At 41.9% G+C, this 24,693-nt stretch overlaps 1 protein-coding gene across 10 annotated transcripts in view; it reads right to left on the minus strand.

The window, feature by feature from the left end:
- Positions 1 to 2,544: 2,544 nt before the first annotated feature.
- The window catches only part of LOC143041405 (uncharacterized), a 435,186-nt gene continuing 413,037 nt past the window's right edge, over positions 2,545 to 24,693 (minus strand). For 6 of the 10 annotated variants that reach the window (XM_076213244.1, XM_076213237.1, XM_076213239.1 and 3 more), the window contains 6 exons: positions 22,813 to 22,882; positions 17,968 to 18,039; positions 14,949 to 15,076; positions 13,244 to 13,376; positions 9,239 to 12,231; positions 2,545 to 5,114 (listed from right to left, as the gene is read on the minus strand). In XM_076213244.1, coding sequence (XP_076069359.1) covers positions 5,040 to 5,114; positions 9,239 to 12,231; positions 13,244 to 13,376; positions 14,949 to 15,076; positions 17,968 to 18,039; positions 22,813 to 22,882 — 3,471 coding nt within the window. In that variant the 3' untranslated portion in view covers positions 2,545 to 5,039. The remainder of the gene's footprint in view (positions 5,115 to 9,238; positions 12,232 to 13,243; positions 13,377 to 14,948; positions 15,077 to 17,967; positions 18,040 to 22,812; positions 22,883 to 24,693) is intronic. The other 4 variants (XM_076213240.1, XM_076213243.1, XM_076213238.1 and 1 more) reach the window with 3 other exon arrangements.

Below are 24,693 nucleotides of genomic sequence, written 5' to 3' on the forward strand. Positions count from 1 at the left end.
CTCTTTCCATGTGTCCGAACCATTCCAACACTCCTCCACCAACCCCATCTCCCAACCCCCTTTCCACCCCTGTTCTCCTCCTCACCTCATTTCTCACTCTATCCAGCCTAGTAACCCCCATCATACCTCTCAGAGACCTCACCCCAAACACACCCAAACTCCCTCTCTCCTCCTCTCCTACGTTCCACGCTTCTGCCCCACACAGCGCTGCCGGCACAATCACTCCCTCATACAGCCTCCCCCAAGCATCCACTCCCAAATGTCTATTCCTCATTACACTCTCCAATCCACCAAGGCATCTACTCGCTTCTCTCAACCCACATTCCACCTCCACCTCCACCCTTTCCCGCCACACTTGCACCCAAGCATCTAAAACTATCCACCTCCTCCAGTCGCTCTCCCCCAATGCTCACCTCCAGCCTACTGCCACCCTCACCCCTTGCACATCTCATCACCCCACCCCCACCCACATCTTCAGCTTTCTTCCATCACACACTCTCCCAAACTCCGTCACCAACTTCCTCAATCCCTCCTCCGATCCCGCCACAAGCGCAGCGTCGTCCGCAAACAACAGCCGGCCCACCTCCCACCCCTCTCCACTTTCTTCAACCATCTCCAACCACCGACCCACCACCCTTGCATTCACCTCTCGCACCACCCCATCCATGTATAAGTTGAACAGCCAGGACGACATAACACATCCCTGACGAAGTCCCACCTTTACCTCGAACCACTCACCCTCTCCGTTTCCAATCCCGACACAAGCTCTACTACTCTCATAAAAACTCTCGACAGCTCCCAGAAGCCCTCCTCCCATCCCGCACATCCGCATGACCTCCCACAGCGCCCCTCCGTCTACCCTATCGTAAGCCTTTTCCAGATCCACAAAAGCCCAAAAACATCCCTCCCCTTCCCCACAGCCTTCCCACATATCTATCCCACCACAAAGATCCAATCCACACAACCCCCACCCGTCCCAAATCCACACTGCTCCTCACCAAACACTCCCTCCGTTCCTCTCCCAATCAAGATCCTCCCATAAGCCCCCCCAACCACACCCAACAAGCTAATCCCTCCGTAACCACTACATTCACACCTGTCCCCCTTTCCCTTGCAAAGAGGAACTATACAGGCACTCCTCCAGTCCTCTGGCACTCTACCCTCTCTCCAGCAAACATTAAACAACCTTACCAGCCAGTCCACCATCACTGTACCTTTCTTTTTTAGACATTCTGCATGGCATCCATCCAGACCAGGTGCCTCACCCGCCCTCATTATCCCAACAACTGCCCCCACCTCATCCCTCCCTACTTCTCCCCCACCCTCCTCACTCTTCACTCCCACCTTCCCAGCACCTCCCACTGCAGCCACCCCCCCTCCCCATCCTCCTTCACATTCAGCAACTCCCCAAAATATACCACCCACCTTCCCCCTACTAATCACATCCAGGTACCTCTTCTAAGCTACCAGAAGAGGCTGGACGACCGTGTTGTGAACAGCTGCCCAGGATGTAACACTTCACCCCATACCATACAACACATAATGGAAGACTGCATTATACACAATCATGCATGCAAACAACACAACATACACTCTATAAAGGATTTGTGGGAAAACCCAGTTTCGGCTGTGGCCTTCCTTGGGGAGACGGGACTGCTCGGACAGACAGTCTAGGGAACGACAACAACAACAACATCCAGGTACCCATTTGTTTCTGTCATGACATGGCATTTGCAGCAATTGAAAATTATAGTGATTTTCCTTGTGGAAATGACCAAATATACACAAAGACTGAAATGTCTAATAGTCTTTCAAAATCATCAGCACATTAGGTTCAAATAAGGTGCCAGTGGATCTAGTCACAGCTCTGTAAATTAGTAAGCAAAAAGAAGAGCTACCAACTGAGAAGTTATTGCTAGACTTCAGGAAGAAGAATTATTGTAAGAATAGAGAATATTGGTAGGAAGTTCTGTACTACCACGAGGGATTTGGTGCCAAGATAGGAGGGAGGGAGGAGGGTGGAGGGGAGTGGAATATATAGGAAATGGAATGGGTGGAAGTGGTTTCTATGCTTTTTTCTTTTTGGCTATCTTCCTGTGTAGGGGGAAAAAGCCTTTGGTATATGTATGTATGTATGTACCTGTATAAGGTGGTACCATGAAAGGGATGACAGGATCATCTCCCAGCTCCCTATCTTCAAACCTTGTCAACTTCCTCACTTCATTTAAAAGTGCAGCTCCAATAGGTTGACACTCAGTCTTCTTAAACTTAACACTGAAACTTAATCATTCAATCCATTGCCTTGGGTATATCTTGCACAAGACCTATGACTCCCATGTAAATGGCTATGATTTATCAATCTGACCCATTAATCACATAGAGAAGAGATTATGTGTTGTTGTTTGGGTTGGGTGAGGGTTTGGTACTGTAGATTGAGATGTTCATTGTCTTCTATTTGGTAGTTGCATCTGGGGCAGTTGGAATTTGAGGACAGGTCAATTCTGTTAACACGGGGGGAAAAAAAAGAAACGACAAAATGTTTGCTTTATTCATTTTATTCCAACTTGGAAGGCTTTTTAAAACCTTATGCAGTACAATCGCACTTGTCCAACAGGTTACATATTTATTGTCAGGTGTTACCCTTTGGTCAAATGATAAAACTCTTGTGGCTATCATAGCCGTTAACATAGAGGCTGCTAACATAACACTATAGCTTCATTATCAGCTATCAACCCAGCAGCAGCAGCATCAAAGTGGTCAGCAAATTAATTATGATTGCATATAATTAGTTATTTACACTATCACTTATATGCATCATCAGCAATGTACGCCACTACATCCAAAGTTATCTACTCATACCCCATTTGTTTACATTCTTAGTTGAATGACAATAGTCCTATCAAGCTCATTCTGCTGTAGCAGTTGACAACTTCTGGTATTCATCTTTGAATAACAATGACCTTAATTTTACAAGGCCAGCCTTTTTACAATAATCTTAGATATCATGCATTAATTTGTGATTTCTCTTCATTTGCATTTATTTTTAGTGCAAAGGCTGATCTGAGAATTAAAATAATATTGAATGAATGTTTTGGAACCAGAAAGGGTTTTAATGTTTATATAAAACCAAAAGAAGTCAAACTTATACATCAAATCAACCACTTTTCCCCGAAGTTCCTCTACCAGTCAAAACAATTTAGTTGCTGTATTTCCTCTTACTTGATACTTCCAAGTCATGTGTTGCATTCTTATATACAGGGATTATGCACATCCACGTTATAAACATTTTTGTGTTAATGAAGAGGCAAATTTACAAGAATATCCTGGTCAGCAATTCATAATGAAAAATAGAAGTCAGGGTAATAGATGTATCATAAAAATAAAAACATCACCAACATAACGATAATGCATTATATTTGGTTTGTATTTACAATGAACAGCAAAAAGGCACACACACCTACACAGTCAACTCTGGATACAATGAATCACTTTCATATATTATTTCTGATACAAAGCTCTGATACAACAGCCTCGGATAATCACATCATCAGCATGCAATAGTGCAATAAATATAAATATATCTTTTTTTTTTTTTTTTTTTTTTTCTTCTTTTCTTGTGATCACTTTGGACGCCACTATATCCAGACCTCACTGTAGACATTTAGGTACATTCCCTGCTCACCATCTCTATCACATGAAAGACACTTTCAGACACTCCAAGACTTCAGCAACCACAGAAATTCTTCTCCCTAATCCAGATATTTCCTTTATTGTATCTATATATAGGATAGCATACATACAATCCACATCCAGTCTTCCACAGAAATATACGCTTTAGCATTCAAACATATTACAACTATCCGTATTCCAATCAAATTAAGGCTTTATGAATTTCTTGAGGTTTAGTTGACTTTGGAATCAAAATAAGAGCTCTGTCAGCACAATTCATATCTATCACAGCAATGGGAATCCTTACAACCACATAAGCTGATCCCATATTACACACTACTGCAACAGTATCAAATCCATCCTAAAATTATAGGTTATGAACTCTTATTAACCTCACACAATATCAACAGATTTCTAAAACTGCACAGAAATGGACACAGAAGTAATTATCTTCATTTACATACAAACATAACATATATACACAGTATTATATGCATCAAAGTTACCATAACAAATCAATTTGCGATATTCATGAATGTTATTGTCAACAGCACAGCATGGCTTTTGTCCCATTGCATTGTAACTCTGCAATGTTGGAAGCCACAGAAAACATGACATCTCTATGTTTCAGCATTATACACATTTACCAAGTTATGACTTATGTAAATAACTTCTATTTGATAAAAATCGAAACATTTTACAGGGTAACATATATTCATATAGCTCTCTTATTTCCATTAGTGATTTCTTAAACTTCTCCCTGGGGATGACAAAAGCAAAATTAATTATTCAATTGGAGTTTATAAAATGAAAAGGATATCTGTAAACTTCAGGTCATAGAAAACTATAAATTCCTGCACAGATAACATTGACTTAAGATGGATTAAACGTCTTCATTATAAACTCTGCATCTCAATAAACAGTCAATATTCCTACTATCCAGCAATATCATACTCGTATAATCTATTTGTATTCTTGTTAGTATCCTCACTTGAACCTTGAACATTATTTATATTAACCACCCTTTTATTGGTGTCTCAAAATAAAAAATACACAAATATGTATACTGAGGTCATTCATATATTCTTTCTAGAAATATCTAAACATTGTGTTCACATTCACATGGAGAAAATTGATTAATATCACACACTAACATTACCTATATACACAAGTACTATTAAATCATGTTACAAATAATATTTAAAAAATAATAAACATCAAAATTGCAGTTCAATATCCCTTCTCATTAAAATGACTAAAACTGCTAATCTTGATATTTACCTTTTCCCAGTTTGCCCCTCCCCTCCCTTGGTATTCCAGTCCCCATACCACCTTCCCCCTTTTCCCTCCCCACCCCTCATTTCCCTGTGCTAGGCCACCTGAAGCTTCTGGAAGTTGCTTGCCATTTCCAGGACCTTGCTGTTGCGTGATACTGCTGGACGAGTCTGAAAGGCGAGAGGGAAGAACGTACAGTACGAGATAAATTTTAAAGGTGGGCATATTTTGTTCTAAACCTAGAACACACAAGGTGTATTACACCTTTAAGATTGTCAGAGAGTGCCATCTCGGCTCCTGCCTTCAAAGCCCATCAGCACCCTCACCTCTATCACAAGGTGCAGCCCTGAGGGGCTCACACTCACTCGGTAAACCAAACTATGATCTCTATCAAATTCTACTGTATTTCTTTCACTTGTATAGTTGGACTACATATGCACTCTTTTATCAGGAACTTCTCTTACCCAAGACACACAGTGAACAATCTCGCCACTCACTCTACTAACAATACTACCTTTGTCAGACATTCCACACAATACCCATCCGATCCATCTTTCATTGCCTTCAGTGCTACTTGTAGCCCCTCTTTTGATGGTTTTAACATTATCATTACTCATTGCAGTCATTCCTCTAGTATCTCCCACTGCCAGTCACAACCAGTTCTTTTCAGAATGGTGATCAACTTTTAATTCTACAAGAATTAGTGGTTTGAGATAAAGGTGGGACTTTGTCAGGGATGTATTATGTTGCCTTGGCTGTTCAATTTATACATGGATGGGGTGGTGTAAGAGGCAAGGGTAATGGGCCAAGGATTGGAGATGACACTGCACTTGTGGCAGGATCAGAGGAGGGATTAAGTTAGTGACAGAGTTTGTAAACATGTGTGAAAGAATGAAATTGAAGATAAAGGAGGGTAAAATAAGGTGACGAGATGTACAAGGGGAGACTGTGGGAGCAAATTGAAAGTATTAAAGGAGAGAGACTGGAGGAAGTGGATAGCTTTAGATACTTGGGTGAGAAGGAGGTAGAATGTAGATTGAGAGAAGCAAGTAAATGCCTTGGGGGATCAAAAAATGTAATGAGAAATAGACATTTGGGAATGGATGCTAAGAGGAGATTGTATGAAGGAGTGATTGTGCTGACAGCACTGTACGGGGCAGAAATCTGGAACATAAGAGAGGAGTTTAAATGTGTTTGAGATGAAATATCTGAGAAGTATGGTAGTGGTTACTAGGCTGGATAAAGTAAGAAACAATGAGATGAGGAGGAGAGAGGGAATGGGAAGGAAGTTGGGAGATAGGATTGATGAAAGAGTATTGGGATGGTTTAGACACATGGGAAGAACAAGTGAGGAATGATTAGCAAAAGAGGTATGAAAAGTAGAGGTGAAGGAGTGAACATGAGGGGGCAACCAAGGATGAAATGGATGGGGTAAAAGGGGCAACGGGAAACAGAGGAATGTCTGTTGAGGAAGGAAGGGAGAAGACAGAAGATAGGGGTGAGTGGAGAATGGTTGTGTATGGATGATGTTGAGATGTATGGAAGGTAGTGGGTGGGGGATGGGAGAGAGTATGTTTGAATGATATTTTTGATGCAGCCCAAAGGGATTTCTCCTCATCTTCTCTTTTTCTGCATGAGGGGATGGAGAGGGGCCGTCACCAATTAAATGAAGTGGCCTTGCTGTGGATGTGCTGTGTCTTGCTACATTGCCTCTGACCCAGGGCAGTGGGCGAGATGCAGGGATGACCCATCATCCAGGAGGAGCCAAGATAAGAGGGAGGGAAGAGGGTGGATGGGAGTGGAGTGTGTGGGGATGGAATGGGTGGGAGTGGATTTTATGCCTTTATTTTTTGGCTACCTCCCTTGTAAGGGGGAAAATCATTGGTATATGTATGTGTATCCTTACTAATACACATACATATACCAAGGGCTTTTTACCCCTTACAAGGCAGGTAGCCTAAGTCAAAAGCCATAAATCCACTCCCAGCCATTTCATCCCAACATACTCCATTCCCATTCAGCACCCCTCCCTCCCTCTTTTCTTGGCTTCTCCTGGATGACAGGTCATCCCTGCATCTTGCCCATTGCCCCCCTGGGTCAGAAGCAATATAGCAAGACACAGCACATCCACAGCAAGGCCGCTTCATATTATCAATGACCCCTTCCCCCTTCTCCATCCCCTTGTGCAGAAAAAGAGAAGACAGAAATCCCTTCAGGCTGCATCAAAGCATTCATACATAATCTCTGACTCCCCACCCACTCCCTTCCATGCATCACAGCATCATCTGTACACAACCATTCTCCACTCACTCCTACCTTCTGTCTTCTCCCTTCCTTTCTCAACAGACATACCCCTTTCCCACTGCCCCTTTTACCCCATCCATCCATCTCATCCTTGGCTGCCCCCTCATGTTCACTCCATCTAACTTCTGTTTTCCACATTTCTTTTACTAATTTTTCCTCGTTCTTTCCATGTGTCCAAACCATCCCGATACTCTTTCATCAACACTATCTCCCAATTCCTTTTCCACCCCCACTCTTCTCACTCTATCCAGGTTAGTAAACTCTACCATACTTCTAAGACATTTCATCTCGAACACATTTAAACTCTCTCTTCCTCTCTTATGTTCCATGTTTCTGCCCCATACAGTGCTGTTGTCACAATCACCCTTTCATACAATCTCCTCTTAGCATCCATTCCCAAATGTCTATTTCTCATTACATTTTTTAATCCCCCAAGACATTTACTTGCTTCTCTCAATTTACATTCTACCTCCACTCCTCCCTTTCCTGCTACATTCGCACCCAAGTATCTAAAACTATGAACTTTCTCTAGTCTCTCTCCCTTAGCCCCTTCAATACAGGTCAAAACCTCGCTCGCAGCATTAGCTGCCAGACTTGCAATGTTGCGTCATAGTACTCGCATTATAAAAAATAAAGTCACCGCTGTATTAATAATTTTCTCTTTCACCTGTGAATTTTGATAACCATAGAAAATATGATGAAGCCAGTTTACAGAGTATGGGGGTCACGCAGGTACAGCTACAATAAATATAATCAAGACGCCGACATCGGCATCCTCGCGTACCTACTTGCTCTTCATGATGCCTACGTAGACGTCACCTTATGGAAGGGGTTAATACTTCCAATTTACTGCCATCTCCTCCCCTTGTACTTGTACATCTATCACCTTACTTTTACCATACTTTTACGCACCTTCCCAAACTCTGACGCTAAATTCCTTAATACCTCCTCTGATTCTGCCACAAGTAGTGTCATCAGCAATCAACAACTGGCTTATCTCACTTTTCTCCATTTCCTTTAACTATCTCCAATCTCTGACCCATTATCCTTGCATTTACCTCTTGAACCATCCCATCCATGTATAAATTGAGCAGCCAAGGTGACATAACACATCCCTGGCAAAGTCACACTTTTACCTCAAACCGCTTACTTTTTCCATTTCGGATTCTAACACAAGCTCTACTACTCTCGTAAAAATTCTTGATCAATCTTACAGCTTTCCTCCTATCCCATATACCAGCAAGACCTCTCACAGTGCTATCCTGTCTACCCTGTCATAAACCTTTTCCAAATCCATAAAAGCTCAAAAAACATCCTTACCTTTTCCTAAAGCTTTCTCACATATCTGTCTTACCACAAAAATCTGATCCATGCAACCCCTACCTGTCCTAAACCCACACTGTTCCTCACCAATTCCCTCTGTTCCTCTCCTAATCCTCTCAATCAAAACCTTCCCATAAGCTTTCCCAACTACACTTAACAAACTGATCCCTCTGAAACTACTACACTCACATTTGTCCCTCTTTTCCCTTGTAAAGTGGAACTATACAGGCACTCAAGTCTGGCACTCGACCCTTTCTTAAACAAACATTAAGTAACTTCACCAGCCAGTCCACCATAACTGTACCTCCTTTTTTTAGACATTCTGCACAACACTCATCCAACCTAGGTGCCTTACCTGCTCTCATCATCTTAACAACTGCCTTCACCTCATCTTCCCTTATTTTTCCTCCATTTTCCTCACTCATCACTGTTATTTTCTTAGCGCTACCCACTGCAACTACCTTCCCCTCCCTATTGATGCACACTATTATAACTAGTTTTAGGATAAAGAGAACATGCCACCTTATTCTGTTTTTGTTTAAACTAAAGCTTAATATTCAGTGGCCCAATTTGGTCAAAATACATGTCAGAAGTAAACCCAAACCACATGGAAAACAAAGGATTAATCTTCTAACCTACCAGATGAGACATTAAACTATCAACTTACCTCAATTATGATGTCTTGAGTTTCTGGATTTTTGCTCTGCTTCAAACGATCTTCTCGTCTCTGTCTTGCCAATACTCGCCAATCCTCTTCCACTCCAACATGATGTTGCTGTTCAGAGGAAGTTACATTGGCTGTTTGCTCAGCAGTACATGGAGTGCTCTCCTCCTTGGAGAGTGTACTACTGAAGATGTTTCCACTGAGGCGGCTGCCGCTTTGACTGTGAGAGCGAACTGTGACTGTGAAGTTAGGACTGGAATTCTGCATTTCTGTAGAAGTGGTGGAAGGACTCTTGGAAGGTGTGGTCGTGATGCTGGTCGTGCTTGTGCTCGTCTTTAGGGAGACAAAAGCAGGACCTGAAGGCGTGGTAGGAGGGGGTGTGGGAGAGGTCTTCTCTGGGGTAGTGGGACGGTCTGCTCTTCCTCCAGTTCCACTCTGGAATTTACGTCGTGCGGCGCCGATGTTGAGAGGTGTCACCTCAATGGGTTGATGGGAGTCGTTCGATTTGTAAGGTGTTCGTTCTTGATCAGAACCGCTCAACCTCGACGCTTGCGAAGTAGCAAGAGAGGTGGACGATGATGGGCTTGTTGTAGCCGGATGAGACTCTTTGGGTTCTTCGTGAGTCTCCTGCTGAGTTACGGGTGGCCAAATCACACTGGACCTCGAAGTAAGAACGGGTTTGGATGGGTTGGGGTGCGAGAAAGCTACGGATGGGGATGAGGTGATGGTAGTGGTCGTCGTTGTCGTGCCGGCCAAGGGAGCAGAAGAAGCGTGTTCTCCCATGGTGAAGACTGAGCCTGTAGTGGAGGTATTGGGCGAACTTGATATGATAACTAGGTTTAGTTTAGGAGATGCACTAGAAGCTATACTAGTATTCTTAGTCATGTGAGGAGGTTTGAATGCTACAGCAGGATTGCCCACAGACATACGATTAAACGAGATGCTATTCAACATAGGTCGTTGCTGGATACATTCAGACGCGGGCGGAGTTGTGCCTTTCAGTAATGTTGCAGGTACGCCCACGGCAGATTCAACGCTTATTTCGCCCTTATCAACTTCAGCTTCGTGTTCTTCGTCGGACAAAGCGGCGTTGGTCTTTTCTTTGTCCGAATCCTTCAGTTTAAAGGACCTTCGAGCGAAAACCTTAAAAAGCTCGGGTTCCTCGGTTGCGTCAGCTGAGGAACCCTGTTGACTTGTGACAGAGCTAGATCGTTCCAAGACGTTGGTGCGTTCGTGAACCAAAGGCTTGCGTAGTACGACTCTATCTACGGTTGTCTCGGGAGATTTCTCGTCTCTGAGACTGCCACTACTCTTCTCCCTTTTCAAAGTAGCTTCCCTCGAGGACAAGCTAAAGCTATCGTCGGAATTCCTCTTCGAATCGATCACCCCATCCTCAGAGACAGCATGGTGAAGTCTGGCATGTTTGTGAACCCTTGCACTTTCAAAAACTGTTACGTCGCCTAACGACGGCGAAGTGCTCAAGGGTAATGGTTCAACCCTTGGCAAATTAGAGTCTGTATCTTCACTTTCAGTATCAAAGATGGTAGTTGTGTTTCCTTTACTTTCTACTTTATTCAGCTGAATTCGCAAGAATTCTGGGAGATTGTCCGATTCGCCAGAAGGAGGTGCGATTTTCTTGACACTTGGTTCTTTCTTCAAAGATCGAAGGGCAACAAGTGGATAATCGCTCTCCCCTTGTTCTGCGCTTTCTGACCCTTGCCTTGGGAAGGATTTGCGATGTGATGCTGACCGCTTTACAGCCTGAGGAGATCTCGAATCTCCCAGGAAATCTCTGCCCTCGTCAATACTTTTTGATTTCCTCTGAGCGTTGAAGTCTACAGGAAATTCCTCTTTTTCTTTCGCATATGTTTCTTCTTCATCACCAGAGACCCTTGCGTTAGCTGGCTGGAGAGTTCTGCCAAGGTAATCAACACTTGTCGATTTCTTTATCCGATCTTCTTCACCACTAGTTCTTGAACCGATGCTGGAGTCCAGAGACAGAGGCCCAGTTCCGAAATCTTGATTATTCTTGGAAGCACTAAACGATAAAGGTGATAAACTAAACGCACTTGGGGGTGGAATCCCGACAACGTCACAAGAGCTCCCCATGGACAGATCTTTGGTTTGGTGGTGCTTGTTTCGTGTAGACTCGGACGAGAGAAGCGAGCTTTCGCTTCTGTAACTAAGCTGTTGATTCACGTATGACGAAGACGTCTCCTCCAGGTGATCAAAGGAGGCAGAAAGTCGTGAGGCTTTCTGAGACACCTGGGATTCGTCAAAAACTTCATTTCTGTGTTCATCCTGCACCATCCATGACCTTCTTGAGTAATCCTTCCGTCGTACCGGCATCATCTGCTCTCTGAAACTGTTGGCTTTCTTTACTGGGCGTGCTTCAGGTTCACCCTCGTGCCTTACTTTGTCTTCGTACGACGCAATCTGGAAGTTGGTATGAACATTTTGTTGGTGAGCACTCGTTACATGGAACCCTTCTACTCTTCCTTCCACACTTGCTGATCTTGGCGTATGATGCGTAACCGCCAGTCGGTCTTCATTGTTGTCGCGTCCCCTTCCTCTCCCCTCAGCATCTCGGTGCCGAGAAGCGGAGTCTGGTGTTGGTGGGAGAAGATGAGCTTCGTGTCGTTGTCGAGCAGACGACCTACTCATGACTGGCAAGCGATTTCCTGACGAATCTCGGCGCTTATCCCTCGACGACCTCGTCTCTTCCTCCCGACGCATGGGACTGACACTTGCTTCTCGGCTGTCACCGTCCCCCTTGGACCGCCGCCTTCCTGACCTGACTGATCCAAACAAACGCTGGAAGAAAGGTTCGTCTCGCTTTCCTTTGTCCGAGTCACGGCGGTCCAAGCTCGTGCGTCGTTCTCGACTTGATCGCCGTTTCTCTTTGGTTGGGCTGATGCCAGTGCCATCTGCCCCTCCACTGCTACTGACGCTGCAACTACTGCTGGTACTGCTAGGGTCATCAGGCTCAACTTTACCTGAAAGTTTTTATGAAAACCAATCAACCAAAAGTAAATATAAATAAGAGGGAGGGTGGAGGAGAGTGGAGTGTATTTAGGGATGGAATGGGTGGGAGTAATTTTATGCCTTTTTCTTTTTGGCTACCTCCCTTGAAAAGGGGAAAAAGCCTTGGTATATGTATGTATGTATTATCATTTTTTTAATACAATACATACATACCGGGTACATACACATACCAAAGGCTTTTTTCCCCCTTACACAGGAGGTAGCCAAAAGACAAGGGCATAGAAACCACTCCCACCCATTCCACCCCCTACATACTCCACTCCCCTCTACACTCTTCCCTCCCATACTTTGCTATATTATGATCATAACATAATCATTTAAAACAACAGGCTACAGGACTGCTTGACCAGACAATCTAGGGAATGACAATAACAATAACAACAGACCTTCATATTACAAGTTTTTTTGGAATACTGATTCCTCAACTTGGGGAACAAAAGAACTTAAGCAGAGGGAGATTTTAAAAGAAAATGTTGACAAAAAATGGAACAAAAATTCTGTTCTATGTCTGGGAATGATTTCCCACTTATGACACAAGTATTTTCTTTGTTCTCAGCATATGAATTTACAAGAAGAACAACTACTTTCTTTCATTTCCTATTCTGTTATACATCCAAATCCTGAAATGGGAATGTGTGAAGCTTCAACTAAATTTTGTATGGCACATGAAGGAAAAAAAGACAACCACTTTCCAAACACTGTGCATACCTTTTAGTAAATGTCTGATTATTTCATTCAATTAAAGTAGGAGAACACTAGGCTTCTACTGATCAAGAATATGTTCTCCTAAGTATTCTCCCTAAATAAAACCATTTGATGTCAGTTACAATTCATTCATGTATATATAATCCAAAGACCTCTGGGAGGGGCACCATCCTAGCCTCCTGATAGGAGGAGGAGTGTGTGACGTTAAACCATATCATATGTAATCCAGCATCTCAAACACAATATATATCACCATACCTTGGGAGGAGGATTTTGGAATGCCAACTGAAGCTGAGGAGGTAATTGGGTGGTGGACTGGAGGTGTCATGCTCTTAACACTGGAGTCTTCGTTTACTTCAGGAGTTGTGGGCAGACTCAACTGCCCAACCACCTACAAGGGAAGGAGTCAAAATCAGTGCTGGAGTACGTATACTCCGAGTCTATTGGGGTGGATTTGGTATATACATATAACTACATATACAAACACTTTTTCCCCCCTTACAAGGGAGGTAGCCAAAAAGAAAAAGGCATAAAATCATTCCCACCCATTCCATCCCTAAATACACTCCACTCCCCTCCACCCTCCCTCTTATCTTAGCACCTCCTGGATGACGGCTCATCCCTGCACCCTGTCCACTGCCCTGGGTCAGAAGCAGTGTCGCAAGGCACAGCACATCCACAGCAAGGCCACTTCATTAAATCGGCGACCCCCCCCTCATGCCTTTTTTTTGTAGGTAATGTCTAAGTTTGTTTTCTTGATTACTAGAACCTATGGTGTGCAAGCGTACTTAAGAGTGTGGTTCTTGAGAACTGCATGTCCATCTATATACCAAGGGCTTCTTTCCCCCTTATAAGAGAGGTAGCCAAGTTAAAGTCATGCACCCACTCCACTCCCATCCCCCACCCTCTCCCCCCTCTCATCTTAGCTCCTCCTGGATGAAGGGTCATCCCTGTATCCAGCCCAAAAACTACTTGTGGACTGTAACTGAGTTTCCTTTTGTTGACCAAAGCCCATGATTGCTACTGACTTCAATATATTTATTTTCATCCTGATTTCTACTATCAGGTTGGTAATGTGTGGGGTAAAGGTCATTTATCAAAAGAAAGGCCGGGAGTATTGGGTTCTTTTCCAATGGAAGGGGCATTCAATTTTACTATTGGATGAAAATCCATGTGAACAAGTTGTATAGACACGGTAAAGGAAACATGGCGTGTTTATAAACTCTGAATGTATCTACTAAGCAAATACCTTGGAGAAAGTAGTTAGACGAAACGTCAGGAATAAAAGCTTCACCTCCAGTCCATGTTTCCTTTACCATGTCAATTTTACTATTGGATGTTTCTTTGATTCATGGTTGTCTGTAGCCAGGCCTATTCTATACTGGGACAAAGCTGAATAATGACCTCAACAATAGTATGTTAGTAGGGGCAGGAGTGGGGTGGGGGGGTTGATATTTATGGGGATATGATGGAGTAGGGAGTTTGGTGGTCAGTCCTGAAAAGACCATTTTGTGATCTGAATATAAATGATTTTTGTGTGGATGTAGTGTGTTGTAGGTGTTTGAATAGTATGCTGCTTGAGTGTTTTTTACATTCAGTTGGTTGTGCTTGTGTGATGTAATGAAATGGGCAAATAGGGTTGAGGGCTTTTGCAAGAGTACTATGTACCTATCATTTTCATATGATTTTCACATATCTTTATATCTATGTGGAGGATTTTGGTTACTGTGTCCAGCTATTCTACTTGGGTGGTTTTGGTGTATACTGTTATCATTATTATTGCTTTATTTATCTAAGAAAATAACATAAAAGAATTTAAAGCAAAGTTTGACCAATGTAAACAAAAGAGAGGGACCCCACGGTTCATCTCTTGTCCAGTTAGAGTACAGTACATTACAATTAGCTATGGACATACACAGGTATTCCTTAATACAAAACTTATGAAATGTATCGACTGTCATACCTGAACGCCACATACCTGCGTGTTTCTTCTAGCTCGCGGAGCTCCATAGGTCCTTCGAGGTCTGACGGCTATCTTGTGCCTGGCCGCAGTATGACTCAGGGGGGCTGATCCTGCCATTGGCTCATGGTCTGCGGATATATAAGCCATGAATATCTGTGCTGTTTGATATGTTCAACATTTAGAAGAGGACTACAGAGAGTAGTCGAAATATACAGTTTCTCTGTACTTTCCGTTATTATTTCTCCGATAGTGGGTTAACAGTGATCATTTAATACTGAATATGTTGAATATGATATTTAATACTATGTTGAAGAAAAACCTTAAAATTGATTTTGAATTAATTTAAATTATATTAAATGAGTAAAATGTCTTGTTCATTAACCTATCAGTTAATTTTGTCATCTAAAATATTTTAGTATTCAATTCCTATCAAATATGAAAGCCATGAATATCTGTGCTGTTTGATATGTTCAACATTTAATACTATGTTGAATATGATATTTAATACTATGTTGAAGAAAAACCTTTAAATTTACTTTGAATTAATTCAAATTATATTAAATTAATAAAAATATCTTGTTCATTAAGCTATCAGTTAATTTTACCATATAAAATATTTTAGTATTTAATTCCTATCAGACATGAAAATAATCTTCATGATGATTGAGGTGAATTTCTGAAGGGAGTATCACTGAAATACTGTAAGTTGTTCAACTCGTATCCTCACATACCATATCTCAATTTAGTTACATTTTAAACTCACAATAGAAATTTTAATAACTTTACATTGAGAGAATACAAAAGATATATTCCATCCAAGTCAGCTAAAATCATACCTATTTATTTCATTAAAAAATATATAAATACTGTGTGCATTTCACACTCAATATTTCCACCTACAATGAGACATACTGTAGTTTCAAGCATAGGTACACATATAAACATGTACTTATGTCAAAATGTTATGGCCAAGGCTAAGTATAAATATACAATACACACTGTATACACATATGATACTAGTATAAATGGGCAGTAAGTTTTCTTGTAGACATGTTCGACTGAAGACCAGAGCTAATTCAATATCCACTATCTTCTTAGTGATTTTCTCAATTCTTCTAATAGTTTGTTTGATTCTTGAGGGGAGGTCAAACACAATACTTCCAAGATCCATGATGTTAAAAAAAATCACTAAGAATATATGATACTGTATACATATCAATGGAATGTAAGAAAGTATCGTAATTTGATAAACCATGTTCACAATACTGAGTAACTGATGACATGCCAATTATTGTGAGAAAGTCCTGTCTGTGTAGTGGAGGAAGTGTCATTGTCTGGTTCTTTGATACAATGAATGTAAGAATGAAGGGAGAATGCAAGAGACCTTGAGGCCTATACTAGGCAGTTCCATGTCCATTACCACCTGTCATCCCCATCTATAAAGTTATCTCAGCTTCTCTTGAAACAACAGATAGTTTCTGTGCTCACTATGTGGTTACCAAATCTATTCCATTCATTAACCATTCTGTTGGTAAAACAGTTCTTGCCTATTTACTAAATAAATAAAAAATCCAATATATATCCATTACTACGAGTCCTGCCCTGATGCCTTAATATGATGACCTTGTCCGCAACACCTTTGTTAAAACTGTTGACCCATTTGAAGACCTCTATTAGATCAACCCGCAATCTACGTCTTTCCTGGGAGTGCAAGTTAAGGTGCTTTAGCCTGTATTCTAAAGTAAATTTCTGATCACAAGTCATGTATAATTTTGATCATTCCCTCTGTACTGACTCTAGTGAATTCAAATCCATTCTAAAAGACGAGACCAAAAATGTACCGTAATCAAGGATGGTGTTCTATTTAAGTACTCTAATTTGTTTTTCTTCAAACCAACAGCACACCACATTCCCGTTTTCTAAACTGCTATCATTCTTCCTCATATTCCTGCCACTCGTCTTTAGTTGCTGATTTATATTTATCAACTTCATTTGTAACATTTTCGTCACAGATTTCAGAATCGCACTCCGTGTCGCCCTCATTGTTTACATCTCGACCCCAGCCGCCATTTTTCCCCGTTCCGATTCGGAATTTTTACCTTCTCAGAATTTCCCTTTTTACTTTCACGTTTCGCACGCGCCCAGGACTCCGTCATTTTCCTAATCCTGTAATTACATTTGACATTTTCTCCCACGTAGCTGCTTTCGCTGTTTCCCTCCAAGAGAAATTTCTCATTTGTGTGTGCGTGATTCGTTATGGTCGTTGGATCACGTGTTGGACTCGTGACCGACAGCTATTACCCTCCCGGACAAGAGCTCAGAGCTCATATAAGCCCGTGTGTGTGTGTGCGTGTGTGTATATGTGTCATTCACCATGGCCTCGGATCAAGTGTTAGACTCGTGATTGACAGCTATTACCTTCTGAGATGAGAGTAGTGTGTGTGTGTGTTTACTATAATCCAGTCAGGGCGGGTCTTGTCCAGAACAAAACATGTAGATTAAGTCATCAACAACAACAAGATTAACCAAGAAAGTTAAACTCCTTTGGTCCAGTAACTAGGTGGTGGCACACTAGGCTATCATGCTATTGCTATTTGCTATTTCGTTTGAGTAGAAACGACCTGGGTTACAATATTCTGGATTTCCGTTATGAGAACATCTCAGCAATTTTGTGTCTAACATTCGTATTCTAGATTTAACTTCTTTTAGTTCGTCCTTCAGCTTCTAACTAGATGAACCAAGAGTAATTTGACATTTGGAAATTTGATGGGAAACAAATCAAGATCGTAACCGAAGCCGTTTCTAATCAAACGAAGTAGCAAAAGCGAGTAGCATGCTAGCGAGAATTGCTTAGTGTGCGGCCACGTTGAACCTAGCGTGGCCAGATCCGTCAGGCGTCAGTCAAGAGCGAAACATGTTGGTCACATCATCCAGCCAGAGACGGCTGACGTCACCCCGGCGGGTCAGGAGTCGGTGCTGCCCCTAGTCCGGTCCAAAAAACCTCCCGAGATCGACCTACCTGGTTCCGGCTGGCAAGTCCATGGGTCCCGTCCGACCAGCAGGGCATCGCTGACAAGGGTACTGCGTTTGGCTACCAGGGTGTGGCACCGTACCAAGTAACATGCAAAATGACATGCACCAAGTTAAAGGTTGCAACCTTAGATGCTCGGTCGTTTGGGATGGGAAGGGATGGGGGGGAAAGGTAGGGGTGGGGTGGGACTTGTTTATTGTGGTGGAGGTGGATGGGTGGGTGACAACGATGGTGCCGCTGCTGCTAGTAGTGATGGTGGTGAATACATAGTAACCAAGTGTGAACATTTAATGTAGGATTGTATGCTCCCCCCGGCCGAGCGGGTTACAGCGTCGCTACTTGCAACGAAGGTAGAAGGTGATGGCGGTTCGAACTCCAGCGAGTTGGACCAAGGACATGGTTCATTCAATTCCACGCTACAAAGTCCTCTGTAAGAGGTATCGTCCAATCCTCCTGATAGGGGGAATTCGCGACGTGAATTACATTATCATGAATGTGGACCTAAACGAGAGCGAGTTAACTTTAATCGTGGATATTTATCTGGTTACGAGTGAAGGAACAGAAAGAATTGTACAATGCAAATGGAAAGTTATTGAGGATTAAAAATGTGCTGTTCGCCTCTGCACATTCGTACCACGCCCCCTCTCCTACACGGTCTGCTGAGGTCGAGATGCCAGTTACTCTTTTGTGGGTGGAAGGTTATACTCTCTCGTTCTCTTTATCCTTTAGATAGATGGGATTTTCCCCTAAAATAATTAAACCATCTGACGTTAGCTAGAATTAAATATCTAAAGACTAGGACTCTGCTAAAGGAGTTATTCGAGAAAGAATTTTAAGCAGATTGACGGCGTTGGAAAACGACATGACGTCATGACGTCGCAGCCTTCGATATATATTTGAAAACGGGTTCTAACTTCTTGTCCAAAATATGAATAAAATCAACTGGAGTTTTGTTCAGTATATCAGGAAGTATTTTTCCAGATTTAAAAAGCTTTACTGACAACCTCAAAACACACCCAAATCGAGGAGTAACTTCATAAAAACTGTCTTCTTCCGACGAAAGTGGTGAGTCTGTCACCAAATATATTCACTTAATCTCGTTCAACGGTGCAGCGGATCCGCTCTCGACCGCTAATTCTGCGATCTAAGTTCGAGTCCCGCCTAAGGCTGAAAAAATTCAGCATCGCTATACTGCGAGCCGCCACTCCAGCTCTGGTAGGCAAGGAGTTGTGTGTGTGTAAGGTCACAGCATTACCCACAGATCGGGGCATATACAAGCTCTGAGCTCTCCTCCGGAAGGGTAATAGCTGTCGATCACGAGCCCAACACGTGATCCAAGACCGTCGTAACGGGAGTGTCTGAGAAAATTCAGAGTGATTTTATTGTAAAAAAAAAAATGTAAAATGGTGATTATGAGATGAAAAAGGTTAGGTTAGGTTGAGATAAATGTCGACTCTGTTGTCGAGGGCATTTACGGGGGACTGAGGAGGGTGCGGCCTTAACGCTAACATCCAAACAGGCAAAACAGCAGCACTCTAGAGCCAAATACCATATAAGGTAATGCATAAAAACTGAGAACAGAACTAGAATACCAGAAAAAATAGTAAAGCAAATCAAATTACAAGTTCACTCTAGATATTTTACTTAAGCTACGGAAACACACAATAAATTACGAGGAAAAAAAAAGAAAAGAAAAATAAAACTATATAAAGCTTAGTACAAGTTTGTGTATGCGTGTACTATTCATCATGGTCTTGGATCACGTAATGGACTCGTGATCGGCAGAGCTCATACCATGATCTATGGGCCATGCTGTAACTTCACACAGACCACACAGACACTCTCTCTCTCTCGTTCTCTCTCTCTCACACACACACACTCAGACCTACCCAGAGATCGGCAAATAATGAGCTCTAAGCTCACTGCCGTAGGGTGGTGTCTGGCTGTCTCGACAGAGACTGCAGCAGATCCGAGATGAATGAATACACACACACACACACACACACACACACCTTTGCCCAGAGGAGACTGTAATGACTTGTAGTATTACTTGAAGCTTTCACGCAATGAGCTAGGAACTCTACCGCAGCATGGCATCCCATGATGCAAACCACTACTCCAGCAAGTTATGGGTGATTCGCCATGGCCTCGGATAACGTACCGGGCTCGTAAATGGGAGCCATTACCCTCCCAAATGTATGTGTGTCACAACATTTATTTTATATTTAGATAATAATCTCCACTCAAAAAAAAATAATGATAATTGTCTTTAAATTTTCGTTATTGATAATATAGAATACTATAATCTCCTGAATGTTGTTACATGGTATATGATTTGGTTATTTCATATAAACAATTACATCACTCACGGTCTAATTAAGGAGAACGATTTGTTATTTATCATTGTTCTCAAACTAACAAATCTCGAAGAGGTGTTCAAAGTTGAGGGTGGATGGGTGAAATGTATATAGTGACGTCATGTCGCTGACCACTCTGAGCCAATGGGCAAGATGCATATGGTGACGTCATGTCGTTGACAGATCTGAGCCAATGGGCAAGATGCATATGGTGACGTCATGTCGCTGACAGATCGAGCCATAGGGCATGATGGATATGGTAACGTCATGTCGCTGACAGATCTGAGCCAATGGGCAAGATGCATATGGTGACGTCATGTCGCTGACAGATTTGAGCCAATGGATAAGATGCATATGGTGACATCATGTCGCTGACAGATCCGAGTCAATGATATTACTTGGGTCGTTTTTATATTAATTCCTTTCTTCCAATCATAACTAAATAGTCGGCAGTTTATTGAAAAATATATGTTCGCAATTGTATTTGAACAAAATTTGATTACAAACTGAACAAAATTGCATTACAATTACGGGGTATAAAAATATGGGTAGAATAGATTTTTCTATTATTTCTATTTTATTCGTTCTAACTCCTTACTTTATTAGCTCTATTTTCAGTTTTAATTCGGATATTCTAGATGTCGCAACGTGATTTAAATCAGCCCTGGGAAAACCTTTAGGTGTTTATACTAGCTGTTTCGTGCGTGTGTATTCACCTCGGATCTGCTGCAATCTCTGTCGAGACAGCCAGACACCACCCTACGGCAGTGAGCTCAGAGCTCATTATTTGCCGATATCTGGGTAGGTCTGAGACCACTCACACACCACACACCGGGACAGCAAGGTCACAACTCCTTGACTAACGTCCCGTACCTACTCACTGCTAGGTGAACAGGGGTTACACGTGAAAGGAGACAAACCCAACTTATCTCCGCCCGGCCGGGGAATCGAACCCCGGTTCTCTGGCTTGTGAGGCCAGTGCTTTACCAATCCGCCACCGTGTGTGTGTGTGTGTGTGTGTGTGTGAGTGTGTGTGTGTAAGCGCGCGCACACGTGCATCTTCAAAACCCTATACATGCAGAGTTTTTGTGATACCAATATAGTGCAAAATCTAATTCCAACGGTCACATTGCCATAATATAAACGCACAAGATTTTCAACCATGGCAAATCTATGACGAAAACTCAAAACGTGCATAGTTTTGTGACCCGCGAGAAATAAATTTAACTTGTGAGCAAAAGCAATATTGTGAGACTGAAAAAAGTCGTACAGTTAGGATCGTAGGTATATTACATTTGCGGAAAAGCTCAACAATTTTGTACAGTGTGCTTACCAGGCCTTAGAGCAATATGCCACACTGAAAGTGAGAAAAACAAAATTCCCGTTACCAGTAATTAATATTCGAAGTGGAGAAATGCGAGAATACAAACAATCCACGTTACATACGACCCGTAGGTAGTTTGATTTCAAATTAATTTAAGTGAATAGATATTCCATCACCTAAGAGCATCATTCGCATAAAAAAATCACTGTTCACTATTCAACTAGATCATTTAAAAAAACATTTGTCCTTGCCAGAAATACGAATTGAATTATGCGTATTTGTAATTATCTCTTTTTTTAAAAAGTGCTCGTCGAGTCGTCGGACATCTGCCAACGACGACGACATTCATGGACGACACCAGAATCTTGGCAAGGACCACGATCACCTTGGATCCTAGGAAGTACGATTTAGCCCTGCCCGTATCTAGATTAGCAAAATGAAAAAAAATACATAAACCACGCCATCATGTAACCAAAGAAATGTGTTATATAAATTTTAAAACTTTCTACAAAAGACTGATTTGAGTGAGACAGGAAATGCGACACGGACGGGACATTATCGTACATCATCGTTTGCACAACTTGAGCGACATGACGTCATCGTCCAACCGAAGCTTGTGTTGACCACGACGCGGAGAAAGGCGTTTTGATAAATATCAATCGCAGTGCAGCAGTAAATTGACCGTGTGGTGCGTACTGTGTAGTGGGTAAGGAAGGAAATGATATAACAACCAATACGTGCAGCTCAGCTTGACATATAAATATAATGAAAGCTTTCCTCAAACGAATCTACAAAAGTTTTTCATGCTTTACTACGATCATAGACAGGCATTCAAAGAAAAGAAATAAACAACATGATAAGGGAAACAAAATATAATTTAGCAATAAAGGACAAAAGAAAATGCAGCGCAAAATAATTGGCCACACATGCAGAATTCAAGCTCAAACTTTAAGATATACCAAACCACTTCATACTACCTGACATGCAACAAACCTTCATGAATAAGCAACAAAATAACCGTGACTAAAGCGATCCTGTGGCATCGTGAAACGTATGCATCAAATCGGAATGAATTAAATGAGGATACGTGTGACTTGCGAAGGTGCGTTTGACTCGAAATGAAAAAAATATAATAATAATGTAAATACTCACCGACCACTTGGTGTCTGCCATCAATAAGAGACGCTTTCGAGGAGTGGTGCGATGAGGCGCCCAAGGAATCCTGAAAATAACAAAACAATAAATTAAAACAAAACGATAAATTAAGACAAAACCATAAATTAAAACAAAACAATCAATTAAAACAAAACAATCGATAAAAAAACAATAAAACATCATAAACACAAAGGCAGTAAAATTTCATAACAGAATAAGAAAAATAAACAAGTAAAAATTATAATCCGACAAATGGCTTGCACAGGATATTCACTTATGTAATGCTATTGACCACTTTACTATCTCCAAACCCTATCACGGTAATTTATTACTTTTTTCTGGCCAATCACAGACGAATCTAATTCATCTAACGAGACGAGACGTGGATAAATGAGGTTGGGTATATATATAACCCATACATACCAGGTATACCCATACATATCCATATATCCCTCATCCGAGTGAAATCGCCCGGCCTTGGCCGAGGACCCACAAAAAGTAGCCCATCGCTTTGCATAGTTCAAGGACTGAGGCGCCTTTTTCTCCCGTAACCCTTTAGCACCACACGCTGCGCAGACCTTAATTCAACTAAGGGCAATATCTAATATTTCGTTAGCGATATCCGGCTTTTCTATCCTAAGAGACAACATCGCCCCCGGTAGAGAGACAGTTGATCAGGGAGAGATTGATGGACGACAGCAGGAAGGAGGGATAGAAGAAATGATAAAAATGATCAACAATTCTTTTTTGAACGGAAATTAATCTCCATTCATCAAAGAGTGCTGCGTGGTTCTGGTCCGTTGGGGTAACTCAATTCCCCCCCCCCCTTGAAATGGTGACTATTAGACTTAAGCACTTAATGACCCATGCAAGGTCAACTAGGATAGCTGACCTTATGGAACTGAGAGATGGATTCTAAATAAATTGCAAATGCAACATTATAAAAAAATCATGAAATTACACTTAAAACAAAATTAAATTACCCAGGTTATAACCAATTTTCATAAACATTACACACAAACATCAAACTTATGTTTCATAGTACACAATTTACCAAGAGAAAGGCATAAAAGACAGCATCTTCTGTAGCAGAAGAAACGAAGACGAAATCAAAAAAGAAAATCGTCGTGTGTGTGTGTGTGTGTGTGTGTGTGTGTGTGTGTGTGTGTGTGTGTGCGCGCGTGTGTGTTGTTTTCCATGCTGCAACTGATATCGGCCACGTACCATTAATTGGATTACCACGAACGCGGTCATTAGAAGCAACGTCTCACCTCTAACGAGCTTCCAAATGACGAATCGTTAATTTGCCTAGTTACCAACATCGACCACGCTTTCTTATATAACCAAAATAATGACTTCAGTGCGGTTTTGTGTATTAGACACTCTCCATGGCTCCAGTATCGCCTTTTGATGACTTCGTTAACGAATACGACTAAGGACTTGTGGTACCTAAGTCCCATCCACGGTAAGATCTGGCCTTGAGGTCGCCGGACGGATTTGGTCGGATCTTAGCACATTGGATCGTGGATGCCGGTCGGACAAAGCCAAAATCAGTCCACACACGATCCAATCTGGTCGGATCCGACCATATCTGTACGGCGGCTTCAAGCCCAGATTGTGTCGTCGATGGTAAAACGAATTACAATAAATAGAAATAAAAATAAAAATAAATGAACAGGTAAATACAATGAGTTACAGACAAGGAAGCTTATCGGCTGGTGACCTTTTGGCCCATAACGAAGTCGGAGGAAAAAATAAACAAATAAATAAATAAGCAAATAAATAAATGAATAAATACAACAATTACTAGTCCATGGTAAAGCCGATGTCAAAAGTCTTGGACTAATTTATAGGCTTCACTATGAAAATATAGCGGCT

The sequence above is a fragment of the Oratosquilla oratoria genome, chromosome 31 (assembly GCF_046742065.1).
Source record: "Oratosquilla oratoria isolate Oo_2021 chromosome 31, ASM4674206v1, whole genome shotgun sequence".
Classification (NCBI taxonomy): Eukaryota; Metazoa; Arthropoda; class Malacostraca; order Stomatopoda; family Squillidae; genus Oratosquilla; species Oratosquilla oratoria.